The sequence below is a fragment of the Triturus cristatus genome, chromosome 4_1, assembly GCF_964204655.1.
Source record: "Triturus cristatus chromosome 4_1, aTriCri1.1, whole genome shotgun sequence".
NCBI lineage: Eukaryota > Metazoa > Chordata > Amphibia > Caudata > Salamandridae > Triturus > Triturus cristatus.
Genome location: NC_140585.1, coordinates 923,912,572 through 923,928,909, shown reverse-complemented (window position 1 = coordinate 923,928,909; position 16,338 = coordinate 923,912,572). Strand labels below are relative to the sequence as shown.

Here is a 16,338-nt window from a genome sequence, read left to right as displayed (position 1 = left end):
AACTCCAGTTTACACAATAAGAATAAGTTCATAAATAACACAAAAATCTAGTGACTCCTGTTTCTAATAAACCATACCCAGGCCAGAAATTTAGCCACAGCAACTACAACACATTCACCAGTATCAAATCTCAGAATTTTTAGGGCTACAAACCCCTGTCTAGTTCCCAATGTGCGACATATAGGTTTAAGCCGCTTAGCCCGGGGGGCAGCATAGGCCGGGCAAACAAAAAATATGTGCCCAACTGAATCAGCACAATCAGTACACCAGCTACAAGAATCACAGGTTGCACCCTTCCATTTTTTTTTTTTTGTAAATGATTTAGTCGGTAAGGTGCCAACTCTAAATTGGTGGTAAAGTTTCCTGTCTCTGGGCCTGGTAATAATGTCCCAGTAGGCTTCTAGCAGGGGGGTATTTTTATGCTCTAGAAACCTGCCTGACAAGGACTCAGCTGGAACTAAGGATAAATGTTTTTGTAGAACCATTGACCAATAAAGGCTTTTAAAATGTTTTTTTGGCGGAAAAGGGTTAGTAGCCGGGTTGGTCCATAGAATTCCCAGACCCATAGATTCCAATAGTTGACTAACTTGCCTGAACCAGGTAATGTTACCGGCTCCCATAATGGACCGGACATCGAGAAATGCCTTAGCATAGGGGCCTAACTCCGGGACCGTCCATAGTCTCCTCCAGAAGGCCAGTGGTTTAAACCTAGCAATGTCGTCAAAGGAATGGCAGCCAAGGTCCAGCAGGAGCGGTTTCACTGGGGTAGAACAGGGGAGGCCCGTAAGCATTCTGAGAAATTTACGTTGTGCCTTAACCAGGGGGGAAAGATCAGCAAAACCTTATTTCAGCGCCGTATAGAATCGCTGAATTAACCCTTGCGTTATAGATTTTAATAGGAGGGCCTATCATTTTCGACTGGGATTGCTTTTGTTCTTTAATCAGGCACCCAGAAAGCTGGGCAAATTTAAGAGTTAAAACATCTATTTGCGGCCTCCAGTCCAACTTATTTTCAAAAACCACCCCCAAATAAGTCATGACATTAGTTCGTTCGAGTAAATTATTATTCATGGACACATGGCCTTTCACACGTCTCCCTTTATTAAAGACCATGTATTTGGTTTTTGAAACATTTACTGACAGGTCAAAGTCGGAGCAAAAGTTGACAAATACATTCAAAGCCACCTGTAACCCAGACAAAGTCTGGGATAGGAGTAGGGTGTCATCGGCAAACATGAGGAGTGGAATTTTAGTACCTCCCAACATGGGGGCGTCCGTAGGTGTAGATGAAAAGTACTGCACAACTCTATTTATGAATAACAGAAATAGAGTAGGCGCAAGGACGCACCCTTGCCTGACACCCCTACTAACTTTGAATCTGTCGGTAACCTGCCCCTGTTTCCCCCATCGAACTTGTGCAAAGTTGTTTTCATGCAACCCGATGACGAGGTTTAAGAGATCAAGCGGCATCCCTAGCTCCTCTAATGCACCCCAAAGTTTAGTCCTATTGACTAAGTCAAATGCTGACCGCAGATCTACAAAGGCAGCATATAAAGTACCACCACATAGATAAACCGTTTTCCAGACGATCAGTTGAAACTTGAACACCTGGTCGATGGTGCTTGTGCAAGATCTGAAACCGGACTGCAGGGGCGAGATGATATCCTCCTGCTCGATCCAGAGCTGGATTCTTGCCAGGATCATTCTTGCAATAATTTTTTGAACAGAGTCAATTAGACTAATCGGGCGGTAGTTCCCCGGGCAGGAGCGGTCACCTTTTTTAAAGATGGGCAGAATCTCAGCGCCCCTCCAAGAATCCGGAATGGCAGCCCCCTTAGCTACAGCATTTGCTATGAGTGCGATATAAGGCACCCAGTTGCCAAGGTCGGATTTGAAGAGGTCCGCGGGAACACAATCTATGCCTGGTGCCTTACCACTAGGTACCCTACTTAGAGCCGACACAACCTCTTCACAATCAAATTTAAAAGTCGGGGAGATGGACAAATCCCTGGTTAATGGGGGGGCGATCCCCTCAGCCAAGTTGGTATCCGAAAACTGAGATTCAAAATGCGACACCCAGATATCCGGGAGTACATGATTAGTAGGGACCTGAGTGCTCGGAGAATTGCCCCACTTAACAATATGCCAAAACAAGGTTAAATTCCTATGTTTACTAGCAGCCAAAAGGTCATTCCAATGGTCATTGTCCCAATCTTGTTTGGCCATGACTTTAGCCTTGCTGTAGTCTTTTCTGGCTAGTCTAATGGCAACCTGGTTTCTAGTAGTGATAGCAGATTTCAGTTTGCTATAAGACTCACGGCAAGCTTTATTATACCAAGAATTTGGTTTTAAGGTAAGTGATTTCTTGGCCTTGCAAGGTTTGGAAAAAAGAGACTTGAGGCCATAGAATAGATTTTCATGTATTTGGGTGGACTCACCGACAACATCCTCAGGGCTCCGAAGAGCCTTTAAGTCCTTCAATGCACAGAACACCTTTGAGCTGATCTCAGATAGTGCAACACTGTCAATGGCAACCTTTTCCCAGCGCACTCTCCGTTGGTTGTTAGTGAGGAGTGCATCAGCAGTCACTATCTCTGAGGGTTTATTTCTATGGGCTAGGGAAAGTATAAAACTCAAAACTAATGGGTTAAGGTCACTCTCTGGGCGGTCTAAAACCACCATATCACAAAGTGTGGGCCAAAACTCCACTTTGATTAGGGCATAATCGATTCTGCTACTACAACGTCGACCATCGGAAAAAGTCATCTTGCCATTTTTATCGGACGGGGTCCGTCCGTTGGCAGCCCTATAACCGCGCTCCATACATAAGCTCATCAACTGGATAGCAGATTCGGTCCACCTCTTGATAGGGGGGAGATCAAGAGGAGGGATGTTCAAGATCGCATCCACTTCCAATGTGAGTGAATCCCGAGCAGTATGCAGAGGCTCAAAACAGCAGTTTAGGTCACCCAGTATTACCACGTTAGTACATGTATTGACGGTGTCCAAAAACCCATCCAATTGTAAGAAGGTGTTAGTACCACGCCCACCAAGGAGGCCCCTATTAAATACATTTATAATCAAGATTTCTGGGTCATCATTGATTTGCAATGAGATAATCAATATATCAGGGCTGTCAATGGCCAGTTCGCTAAGACTACACTTGAGGGTTTGCCTTACCCATATACAGAGACCGCCCGAAGGACGGCCCCATGTTCCACTGGAAGCCCCCTTATAAAAGTTTACATATCCAGAAAAATAAATAGGGTCCACAGCCCAGGTTTCCTGGAAGACAAGGATGTCTTGGGTGGTTACCCAGGCAGACCAATCTTCGTTAATTATTTTACTACGGAGACCAGCAATATTCCAAGAGGCCAAAGTGAGTGGGGGAGAGCTAGAAGAGTCAGTCAGCAGGGGAACAGGTAGAGAACCCAGAACGGCTGGATAGGTAACGGTAATGCCAGGACCCTTACACTCAAACACAGGGGCACAGGGAACAGTGTATGTAGTCAATGGACTGTCACTATATGACGTACGAGTACGGGAAACCGTCTCAATTCTCGATTGATTTAGGTTAACAGGACTGTTGGCCTTCATATCTGGACACTCCAGAACTGGTAATAAGGGATCGGAATTTGTAAGGGGGGCTATTTGAAGAACACGAGCATAATTGGGGAACAAGACGCCCGAGTCCATGTATACCCCCCTAGACCCGCCCCTACTTACTAACCCGGAACATTCAGGGCCTCAAAAACACAACCCATTTTTTTTTTATTAGATTTGATGGCAGTCAATCTACCCCTTCTAAAGTGTTCAATGGTGCAAAGAAATTAGACAGTGGGAGATGGAAATCGAATCTTGGCTGGCGACGGAAGCTCCTATTGACCCTTTCCCAGCCAGTAGACATGTCACAGGATATAACACAGGGGTTGTGAGGATAAAAGTATGACAAATCCAGAGTGGATATTCCAGTGATGCTCAAAATATTGGGGTAGGAACATATATGACTCACCACCCTTGGGTCCCGAAAATTTATAATCACACAATCTCCCTCCACTTTCTTAGCCCTATTTCCCACCCAACTCACCCTACGAACAGTCAGAATCTCGGCACTTAATCTAGCCGGTACTGGCCTATTTCCATTTAACCAATGTATTACTTTATTCTTCAGCTCGCTATGAGACTCAGGCTTAGCCTGGGGGAGCCGTGGAACACCTACCATGATGACAGTGTATGGCTGCGACTCAGGAGGAAGGTTAATACATGGAAGTTTAAAAAGAAGACCATCGCCCTCTGTTATAGGCTGGCAGATTGTAGTATTACTCTTATCAGGAATAGCATTACAAGCTGGATCCTTTGGCATAACAGTGCTAACATGAGGGTGAGATACCTCCACAGCATGATCTTTGTGAACAAGGGAATTTGAGGGTGCACTGGCCAAAGGAGTATTACCGTTGGGAACAGTCCCCGTTTTAGCTGCTACATCGGAGGTTGGTGGAATCTTTGAGCCAGTTGGAGTCGCTAAAATCTTCTCCAATAGAGACGTGTTGGTAAGCACCATACTCTCAATTTTCCCTATGGAAGTAGAGAGTCTGTTGACTCTCTCATATAGAAGAAGGAAAAAGGATTTAAGTAGTTGCTCTACAAGCTCAGAAAAGCCAGGGGGCATGGGGTTGGCAGTAGGCAGGGTAGTGGGAGGATGAGAAGACCTGGGACTCCCAATAACAGGAATTGAACTATGGGGCAGATAAGAGTTAGGAGCGTCACATTGAATTACGGGTTTGGACAATTTAGACACTTTAGGCACTTTAGCGCGTCTGCCGTTGGAGAATACTCCCATATGTTTTCTTTTCCCAGGGATGGGCTTGGACTTACTGCCCAGACTCAAAGTGTCAATGCAAGGCTGCACAATAATGGGCTGTGAAAGGATCACACTAGTATTTAGGGGTAGACCACTTGATTCGGAAATGTTTATAGTATCGGGTAAGTTATCCAGCGGACTCTGTGCTGATATGTCCGGCGACCCTTGCGAGTCACTACGTGGCCTGTCTAAAACTGGTTGAGGCAGCCTACCATCAGGAGAATTGGCTGCCATAATATTGCCAAGAGACGATCGCTTAGCAGAGATTTCTAGAGACAGTCTTTTTTCAGTTAATATGATTTCTTGTTCAAGAACCCGGGCTGCTCTTGTAATGAAATTATCAAGAGTCCCTGTTACACAACCCCCAATACTACTCTGAGCAATCTTCCTACCGGACCTTAGGGAAGTCATACTCAAGAGTAAAGAGCAAGCAGTAGGGGGATAGCCAGAAGAAGTGACAATGGACCTAAGAATACAGGGTAATACACCTAAAAACACGTAAAGATTAAAACACTAAAATGCTGAAATAGCATAACAGTTACAACATATGGCTAACAACCAGATAGCGATAAAACAAAGTCACAAATGCGCAAATGTTTGTTTCACAGGTTCAATGACACACTTAGGGGGATGGCCCGTCCCGTCCTCGGCCGTCCACGAACGGCCACAAACGGCCCGCCCTTTGCCCGGTCTTCGCCCCGGGCTACGACCCGCGCGCGTTCCGCTAGCGCATTAGGGAGGAATATTATCAATGATAGCGAGGGCAAGAGGGGGCGGGGTCGGGAAGAGGAGCCAGGTGAGGCAATTCGATTTGGCGCTGAGCACCGTGGTCCTCGCAGTCCCGAAACTGGGCGATTCAGCAGCTTTCCCCCTGATACAGCTTGGCGTCCTTGAGGGTCCTTTTGCTTTGTAGGTCACAACAAAAATAAAAACCCAGCCGGTGATTTATGCTGTCAGCGCCTGCGAGCGGCTCCCGCGAAGCGGGGGCCGCGAGGCGTTGGATGGATGGTTGGTGGAGGCGGGGTCGGGAAGAGGAGCCAGGTGAGGCGATTCGATTTGGCGCTGAGCACCGTGGTCCTCGCAGTCCCGAAACTGGGCGATTCAGCAGCTTTCCCCCTGATACAGCTTGGCGTCCTTGAGGGTCCTTTAGCTTCGTAGGTCACAAAGGAGTGCAATGGCTAGTGGTATAGAGCTAAATTGGTCTATAACAAAGTAATTACAAGTTGGGTATCAGAGGTTTTGCGATTGAGCCTGCCGGAGAGCCCACAGCACCCTTCGGGGAGGCATCTGATCTTTTTAGACTGACAACATGCGCCTCACCATTGGGTGTGGTGCCTGAAGCCATCAGTGGCCTGTAGAGGGGCACCAGGGATCACAAGGCTGACGAACTCTGCCGGGCACAGCCTCTGTGACTATGATTGCGGGAGGCGAGGCTACCCAGGTGGCACCTAACCCATTCTTCTCCCTTGTTGGGCAGCATTTTTGGTCTCATCTGGGAGCTGCCTTTACAGGTGCGGTGGGGGCACAGCACTCGCCCGGAGGGATTCCTGCGGTCTGCTGGGACCCCACTGATCGGCCTTGTGGGACTCATCCGCAACCTACAGAGGCAGACACCAACCCGCTGCTGATGGGGCACGTCCTGAACTTCATCACGTACATTATGCCCCGAGCCCTGTGGATTGTTCAGAGTTGCAATTATTGCTGAACTTCAGGACGCTAATAACCCCTCACGTTTTTTCCCCTGCTCCTCTACCAATGATTGGTCTGTACCTAGTGATACCTTCTGAGACGTTTTCACATTGTGCTTAGCACGATAACATGCATGCACTCATGGGTTCTAACACTAGTATCTTTAATTGCTTTGCACCCCCCCTCACTGTTTTACATTCTGACTCTTTTTTACTGGGAAAAGTAGTTCCAGTTACCAAGGAAAACATTCAGGTGAGCCGGATGGCAAACACTGCGCATTGAAATACATCTCCCATTATCCCCGTGCGGTGCTCGGACCACGGGATGACATAAGACGCCGCCATGCCTAATATGGGTGCCAGCTCCCACATTGGCATTCGAGTGGCTGGGGACAGGAGCACTACTTGGCCACAGTATGGTATGCCACTTGACAAAGTAAGTGACAGGTTTGGAACTTCTAGGATGTAATATGCTCCTCCTTTACAAGAACATAGGTGAGTGAACTTAACGTACTAGATCTTTGGCTTAACTAGGCAATCAGGCTATATGGGGTGATATGATGACAGGTCCTCACTGCCACCAACGAATTCCCAGTGAGGTGCGATACATCTACAGATTTAAATACTGATAACTGACTAATGATACCTCAAGCCACAAAGTAACAGGGATGCCGGCTACCACATTGGCACACAAGTAGCTGTTGGGGGAACGGCTGCACTACTGGGCACACATATACATAAATGTATGCAGCCTATATTAAAGACTAGAAATGTCTAATTTACATTGAGTTTTCCTTTAATGAACCTTTCCCCAGTCTCCAGCATTTCTGTAAATCAGAAAAAGGGCATTAAGTGCAAACACAGCCTTTATTGAAGAGAAAACTGCAAGAGAATACAAAGGCATTGTTAACAAATAGGCTACATTTAAAGCATAACAAGCCAAACCTGGCACCGTGCCTATAAGACCCCCTAGGACCCCTGTATCCCATCATGCAACAAAGGTGACAGATAGGTCAGTACTTTTTTAAGGTGACATTAAGAACGGAACAAAGAAATGTATGAAATGCTACATGAAAGATTAGTCTGGGGAAACAGCAGGGTTGCTTATGACTTTGATGAGGATTCTCCTGGAAGGGAACATGGGTTTACCTTTAGGTATTTTTAAATGATCTGGATCCATTCTTATCCAGTACATTTTATCTAAGAACTCCCTCTCAGTTGAGGTTGAGTCCGTCCTGGTAGTTTTATCTTACAAGGGTGTGGAGAGGTCGCCAATGATGAAGCATGCCACAAACATTGGTTGAGGCCTCCTCTTCCAATTGGATCTCAATAGGAAAATCTCCGATACCCATCTCGGAATGACTTTGTTATAGACCAATTTAGCTCTGTTGTGATATCAGACAACAGTAAGTAACCCTGAGGTACTCCACAGGTGATAGGGATAATTTGTGACTTGTAGGTGCCCATGGGAACAACCCAGTGTCAGTTGGAAAGACAGGAGGAAAACCAGTGAAGGACGCTGGTGGTAAATCCCACTGAGACACCAGGGTGTGTATGAGGGTGGGATGGTCAACTATGCTGGAGGCAGCTTTTGAGACTTAGTGCGTGGTAGATATAACTTCCCAGTGCTGTCCGGTAGTACCACCGGAAGCTTAGAAGATTTACCTGACCAAGGAGACAGCAGATACAGCATTTGTAGGCCATGTGAGGATTCCTGGTTTCCCAGACCACCGATGTAAAAATGCTTTGCAATTTATTCTATTTTTTTTTTTTTTTAAAGGAGGAGAGAATTGTGAAAGTCAGATTCCATGATATAAAGAAATCCAACAAGAATATTTCTACTAGATTGACTTACCACAACAGCAAGAACAGAAAATTCAGCCACTTCTTGAGTAGCTGTTTGGTCTTAACATGTAAATGTTCACAATTGCCATCCCATATATCGTCAAATTGAACAAGAATTTTAACTCCTAAACATTCAATAAGTATATTAACATGGAGCTTTCCTAATGGAATATTAAAAAGTAAAACCTCGCTCATTTCACATTTAAGTTTGTAACCTGAGTAATCACTGTAGTAAAACCAGCCAACACGTGTTTCGTCGCTTATGGAAATAATTCTGCGACTTCCAAGGGCTGAATATTAAGTTTGAAAGTCAAGTACTTGCTCTGTCGGTGATAATTCCAACCCGGCTGGTTAAGGTCTCAATCAGTATAAAGGTGATCGAAAGCAAGCAGAGAGAAGCCATACAGGGACTTTGTAAGAGGTTTAGAGGTGAATTCCAGGCTGCAGTTGGTCTCTGGACACATAAAAAGAATAGAAACCTAGCTCCAAGAAGAGGCTCTACAGGAAGAGTTCGAAATCCAATGCAACAAACCAAAAATTTGGTACATTGGAAATATCTCAATGTTTTATATATTGACATCCAACGGCAAATTTACAAGACAATGATTTAATCAGAACCCAAAAAAATACAGCCCAATAGCATTTCTAAACTCTGCAAAAGTGATGAGTAAAGTCCTTCTAATGAGACTAGAAGAGTGGGCAAAGATAATGCAATACTTTTCCCGGCGTAATTTGGTTTTAGAAAAGAGGTGGGGACGATAGAACAATGTATAAACCTGGTCTTGTTAATAGGTAAATACACCTGCGCTATAGAAGGGAGATTGTATTTATGTTTCGCTGATCTTAGCAGGGCTTTCAATCTTGTTGACCTCTCTATCCTCTGGCCATCCTTACTTAACCTTGGTGCACCCAAACCTATAATATGTTTTCCAGCAAGGCTTTATGAGATTCTATCAAGTAAAGTGCGAGTTGGGACCTGGGGGGTGGGAATGCACACCGAATTTTGATGTGAAATGAGGCATACACCAGGGCTGCGTCCGTGCCACGCTACTTTTCTCACTGTTGATCAATTAAGTGGAAAGGTACTACAAGCGGTACAATCAGATGCCCTGTAAATCTCTGGGAGTACCACCCTAGTGTTACTTTATGCAGATGATGCTGTATTATTATCTTGGGCCCCGATGGGCTTACAGCGACTAATCAACAGCTTTGGTGATTTTATTGCTGCAAGGAAACAGGTAGTTAATAAACCTAAGACACATACCATGATACGTGGGCCGAAATTGAAGAAATGCAAAACTTTTTATATTGATAACACCCCAGTAGTAACTGTTGACACGTTTTGTTACCTGGGAATAACTTTTTCCAGTAGTGTGACATTGTCACATGAAATTACTAATGTTCGATCTAAGATGAACAGAAGCGCACACAGGATTTTTAGGTTTGCAGCAAAATTGGGTAACCGAACAATTAGAGACATGTTAGCTATTTATAAGGCCAGAGCTGTTGCTTCCGCTATTTGTGGAGCCAGAGTGTGGGGTTATTATTGCAGTAAGGCACTGCAGAGTGAAGAAAACTATTTATTAAAGCGTCTTTTAAATTTACCAGCCTCAGCCTCCACAGAGATAATACACCGGGAGTTAGGATTACAGTATCTAGCAGATAAGATTTCACTGCGCCACTGTTGTTATGGAGGTCTATTTGGGCTAAGGATGAGACTAACTCCACAAAGTCAATTATTACGGGTTGTCTGTCTTTGGATAAGGCAATGCGTATTCCTTGGCCTTTTATATATTGGTAATAAATATGGCAAGCTGTTTAATCTGTAAATCCAGTCTAATCCTGCACTAGTGACTGATTTAACTAAACTGTCAATCAAGTATAATTTTATAAATCATAAAATGGAACCTAGAGTGGTTTTGGCAGGGAAAAAAAAAATATCGACTTTTATAGGTTATAAAACAATCAAGTCTGAGAAGGATTTCCAAAGTTATTTAATGCAGGTTACAAACCCATCACATTGTTTTGCATTAACCAGACTTTGACTTGTTCATCAATTAGTTGCTTTTCCTACAATTAAATCTTGCCCCCTGTGACTGACAGTCCAAGCAAAGCATAATCCACTTTATGCTTTTTTGCGATTTATATTCAAATTTTAGGTGTTATTTTTGAAAACAACTGTTTTTAAAACAAACTGTGAGAATGTACAAAGTGGCTATGAAACTTTTGGCTGATTTTAATGCTATTGGAGTCTGTTTTAATGTTGCTATGGTTATTTTAAAAGCAATAAATATACGGAAAGGGATTGCTTTTTTTGCAACTGATAAGAATGTTGTATTATGTAATTCAATAGCAAATTGTCCTAATGTGATTCATGCTTCCTACTGTAATGTATTTTATTATTGTAATTGCTTTTATGGCTTTTTGTACACACCGAATAAAGCTTGATTGATTGATTTATTCATCCATATGTATGAAAACATGTCTCAATCCCACAGAACAAAATATATATCACATTACACATTTTAACTCCACACATACCACTCATACCTTAACATTAAATCCTCAAACACAATGCAAATTTAAAACTCTCATATGGTCAGCCATTACAAAACACCTCTGTCCTTAACTCTGGATGTGAACACAAAATATTGCAAAGATAATTTTTACTTCAATATGTCTATGGGCCACATATATATACATTTACTGATCCATTACGACTTCTGTTTCTGTTATTCTATATACTTTTTGTACATCCACAAAGAACATAATTTATAAATCCAACTATTTATGATTGTTAGAATGGCTAAGATTGTAATGTTAAGGTATGAGTGGCATGTGTAGAGTTCTGTGGCGTGGGTCGAGTTTTCCTACATATGATCATTGTCTTCTAAATTTGCCTATGCATGTAAATAAATATTAAAATATTTCACTTTGTGAACTGATTAGACTTTTCATTGATCAAGAACAATTATAAATATGATCACAAGGGAATATTATTGTGATTACTAGGCACCATTTCTTCATTGAATTGTTGTTTGTTTCTGGGGGTTTCATTGTTTAAAGATTACACAAATTCTTATGCTAAAGTATTCCTTTCTACTACTTTACCCTCACATTTATTGTTGAAGTTGGGGAAATATGTTTTGATGTTGGTAGAGGACCTTCCTTATGGCAGTCTTTTAATTCTTGTTCAGGTGCCATACTTACTAATTTTTCCAAACAGAAACGTTTTATTGTGTTTAGCACAGCCTTTGCTGTAATGCAACATGACAACAGTTTGATAGCTTTTCTCACCTTCACTACATTGGTACCATCAGCAGCAGACACAAAATAAAACGGCAGATTGAACTTTTTCGCAAAGTTGAAACTTTTTTGAGTGACTTTCAAATCAACTGTTGAAGACAAAAGAGACATTGTGAATAATTAGAACAGACTCTTCAATGTTGCTTTAATACTTTAGGATTACTTTCCCACCATATTATTAACGTGTCAAAAACATTTTTTTTAAAGTTTTTATTTTTTGTTTAAATTTGTTTATTGGTTTAACAACATCATTATACATTGTAGACTGACGACATTTTCTTGTCTGACACCACTGTCGTATCTAACGAATCATTAAACAAATTATACATTACACACCAAATGCTCTTTCTGTCTGTTGACGCATTTCCAGTTCCACCATAGGGGATAGTACAGGCTCCCCTCGATATTTGTTCCATTTTTCCCACGTACGATCCCATTTTTTTGGGCATCCCCTAGTTACAAAAACCTCAGTTTCCGCCAGCATGCATCTATCTAGCTCCGTCATCCATACATGGGTCCGTGGTGCATTACCTCCCCCCCACCCACTAGCAATCTCCCGTTTAACTAATGTGTATCCTAGCGTCGTGAATTGTTTCTCCACTTCCGTTAGGTCCGTTGCCTACCATATATTCAATAGGCCCATTTGCGGCGCCAAAACAATTTCCTTATGTAGGGCCTTCTGCATATGCCCTGAGGCCTCCTCCCACAGTACACATACCACCGGGCAGCTCCACAGGATGTGGTAGAATGTGGCCCGCTGGCCACACCCCCGCAAGCAAAGATCGTCCGATCTGGAGCCTATTTTTGCTAGTATCTGTCCTGTCATGTATGATCGATGAAGTATCCTGAACTGAATCAATCTAAATTTTTGTGTGATGGCTGCCTCTCGAGGGGACATAAGGGCCTCCTGCCAGTCCTCGTCATCCATCAACCCCAGATCATCCTGCCATTTTTCCCTGAGTCTCAAAAAATTATCCAGGAGATTATTGCACAGTTTCTTATATGTAAGTGATATTACTCTCGAAGTTAAGGGCCCATCTAGGAGCCTATCCTCAAGTGGTGTAGATTCCGGTATGTCCGCAAAGGACGGAAAGGCCGCCCTTGGAGCATGCCGAATTTGCAAATATCTATATGTTTCCCCACGAGCCAGGTGATATTGCCGTTGGAGTTCCTCAAATTTGAGTATACCCCCCTGTGAGAAGTTGGCCTGGTATATGCTGTTCACTAGTTCTAGTGACCACCTTGTACCATGCCAAGCAACCCTTATGGTGTGGTTGTAAGTCAACCTTTTTGGACTAACTGCCCTAGTGGTAGCGTAGGCTAAGCAGTCTTTGAGGCTAAACTCGTGAAGCGTGTTAAGCAAGCTGTTTTACCAATAGTAACCCCCTTTTATACCAATGAAAGGACACCACACAGATATATATTCAAAATATATATGTATTTATTTCTCAAAGTAACCCCTAGTCTCTTTATGAGCACAGGAGCACAAATCGTCAAGCAAGATTATCACAGAATACACAGAAGTTGCACTTTATATGGATAGGCCCTGGTGGCCACTCGAACCATATACTAAAATAGTGGTATAAGTACCACGAACAGAAAAGGGAAAAGGCCTAGGGCCTCTAGAATCGCTGGGCCTACAAGGAGCTAACGTTAGTTAGTGACCAGGAGGTCCACGGGTGGCGTGTGCAGAGCAAATAGTCACACGCGTGCTCCCATAGGTTTCAATGGGTGCGTAAAAAGTACAAAGTTACTGCAAAAGGAATCTTCCGGATGACCTAGGAACTTAAGATTTGGAACACAGGCACTAGAGATGTAATACTACACTTGGGCACAGGAGTGCCAGCTTTACCTCACCCACAGGAAGCGGGTGCATAGGCGGTATAACCAAATATGAAGAGGGAGAAGGCTATATCACCGCACCTGACAAGTGAATAGTGTCGTTCAGTGTAAACTAGAATAGTGCAAGGAACCAAGGCACACACTTCCTCTGAGCTCCTTAAATCAGGACGTGAGTCCTTTTCAAACATACATGCAAAATAGGTTCAGCACTATTTAAAAGAGTCCATGATATTTAAAGGATTTTCCACGAAGTCACTTTGATTTTCTTAATCAGTCTTCTCTTTATTGCATCATATCACAGGTATGTAGTATCACAATCTTGTTAGCAAAAGAAAGCCATAGCCGACGCGTTTCGTCTCCTAAAAGGAAACTTCTTCAGGGCTATAGAGAAATACATACAAAATACACTTTAATTCTCAAAAGAAAACACCAACATATTTATACATTTAAGATATATAATCATTCTATGCACATAAATTTATAAAGCAAAATTAATAACAGTTCATCTTAATTGGAACATCAAAAATACGTTATTTATAAAAGGAATTCGATCTTACTGAATGGAAGAGGGCCTAAGAACAAGACAAAACAAAACATGACATTATATCACATTTATTTGATTGTGGTTTCTAACATTCAAAATTAGAATAGGAATAATCCTATATTTGAATACTAACAAGCCTTAGTAAATGAGCTCATATTAGGCATATCATCTCATTAACCATTCGTGTCAGGAAAATTCCTTCACAAACATGTGCACCAGACTCCTTAAGATGGACTTATGTAATATAAGAAAAAACCTTTGTGATGAAAAGAGGGGAGAAGAGAAGCATGTGAACCCTAAATGGCCGTCAGACACCTAGGTCAAATAAAGATGAGTAAAGACCTGCTTACTAATACACACGTGATCATAGCCTCGATATAAATCAGGAAAAGATATTATTAGCCATATATCACTTACCAGAGAAAGATTTATTGCATAGAATTGCATCAGTCCGGGAAACGTTATATAGAGACCTTCAGTAAGTGAGGGATAATGCCTATGAAAAAATACACATGAAAGAAGAATTTATTGATAAACCAATTCAAAGTTAGAATTGCGAGAGAAAATAATCTCACATATGGTTAGTATATCAGGAGACTCTATTCAAATTTAGCAGAGAAAAGAGACCTGTTAATATAAACCCGAGCAGTGCCCATGGATCAGTGCCCATAAGGTCAAATATTCCCAATCACTGTCCTTCAAAGAAATAATATTCCGAGAAAGATAAAGCATCTGACCAAAATTAAAAACAAGCTAGAGACACTTCCGTATTTTTAGAGAAATAATAAAACGTCCTAAAGACAACTCACCCAATAGATATGTAAATCTCTGAGTGTGGTAACAGGAACACTCGTAAAATAATTTAATGTAAGGGCGAAAGCTGCTTAAAGTCATCCGCTAGACTCAGTACCTAAAAGAGAGATATGAATTAAAAATACCTGGCTGACAAATCACGCAACCAAATTGAAACGATATTAACTCTTATCAAAAATAATTGTTCAACAATACTATAGCATGAAAGAGTGTTGCGTACTAGTGTACCCAAGGTGCTAAGTTCAACAACGTGAATGGCATGAGCGATGTGAATTTAAAGCATTTTATGACAGAGTAATCACAGTAAATGCTCCGAATACAAGAGGAAATCCTACGTGTGAAGAGACCTCCTTAGAGAAGTCAAACATTCAAAACAGCGGCCATCTTATAAGGGCAAAGTAAGCTGATAATAATTTATGAGGGAAATGAACAAATAGTGCTAAAACGTCGGTAAAGCAACCAATAACAGAAAAAAGCGTATAAAGACCAAGAAATTAAATCTATATGAAATAATTGCTTTAAATGGAAGGATATATGGCATGTATAGAAAAACCCTAAAAAAATATAATTACTTTGTTATTTTATACTGAGATAGTCACCCCTGTTGACTTACCAGAGCGGCATAGTAACCCGTGCTCTCTTCGTGGTGGTCTCGTACGAATAAACACAATCTCAAGTGGATCGTATTTAAACCATCCCGGTCCAGTGATAGGTAACACCTGTCAAATGACCGAAAATAGAAAGAGTCTATACATCGCACAATCGCAAGGAAGCGTGGCGGCCATCTTAGTACTGCACACTTAATAAAATTGTTTGTTGCTATTAAAAAGATTTATATTTGAAAGAAAAGACCGCTTCACTTGTATTAATGCTTAACAAATGTAAAGTCTATATAAATTTATTTAAAACCATTTGCATGGGTAAAGCAAAGAAATAGTTGCTGAATCCTTTAGGACTGTTCACTCACTATTAAGTACTTTTCAGTTTACTTGATGCATTGACCGTTTCATGTCCCTTTTATATTTATTTTTATTTTCATTTTCATTTATAGTTATTGTTTTTTATTTCTATATCCAGCAGGCTTAATGTTAATTACGCCGTTCCGAGATGGCCGCCGCACCTTCGTGCTTTTCGCTATTTGACCGTCCGCGTTCCGACTTTTTAAACTCTGTATTTCTATATCCAGCAGGCTTATTGTTAATTACGCCGTTCCGAGATGGCCGCCGCACCTTCGTGCTTTGCGCTATTTGACCGTCCGCGTTCCGACTTTTAAACTCTGTTGTCATCAGTATCGAGTAAATTTCATACTGATTATACCGTTCTAAGATGGCTGCCGTTTTGCGTGCATTGTTTGCCATTGATTGTCCTTATTTAGACTCTTGAAGACTGCTTCCATTAGTTTATTGCTTGCTGACACACTAAATGATCTTTTTTTAACA

General features: G+C 42.1%; 1 protein-coding gene across 1 annotated transcript in view; it reads right to left on the bottom strand.

Moving 5' to 3' along the window:
- The window catches only part of LOC146855828 (rab-like protein 2A), a 183,800-nt gene that overhangs the window by 4,380 nt on the left and 163,082 nt on the right, over nt 1-16,338 (bottom strand). The window contains exon 7 of the mRNA XM_085653767.1: nt 11,692-11,789. Coding sequence (XP_085509893.1) covers nt 11,692-11,789 — 98 coding nt within the window. The remainder of the gene's footprint in view (nt 1-11,691; nt 11,790-16,338) is intronic.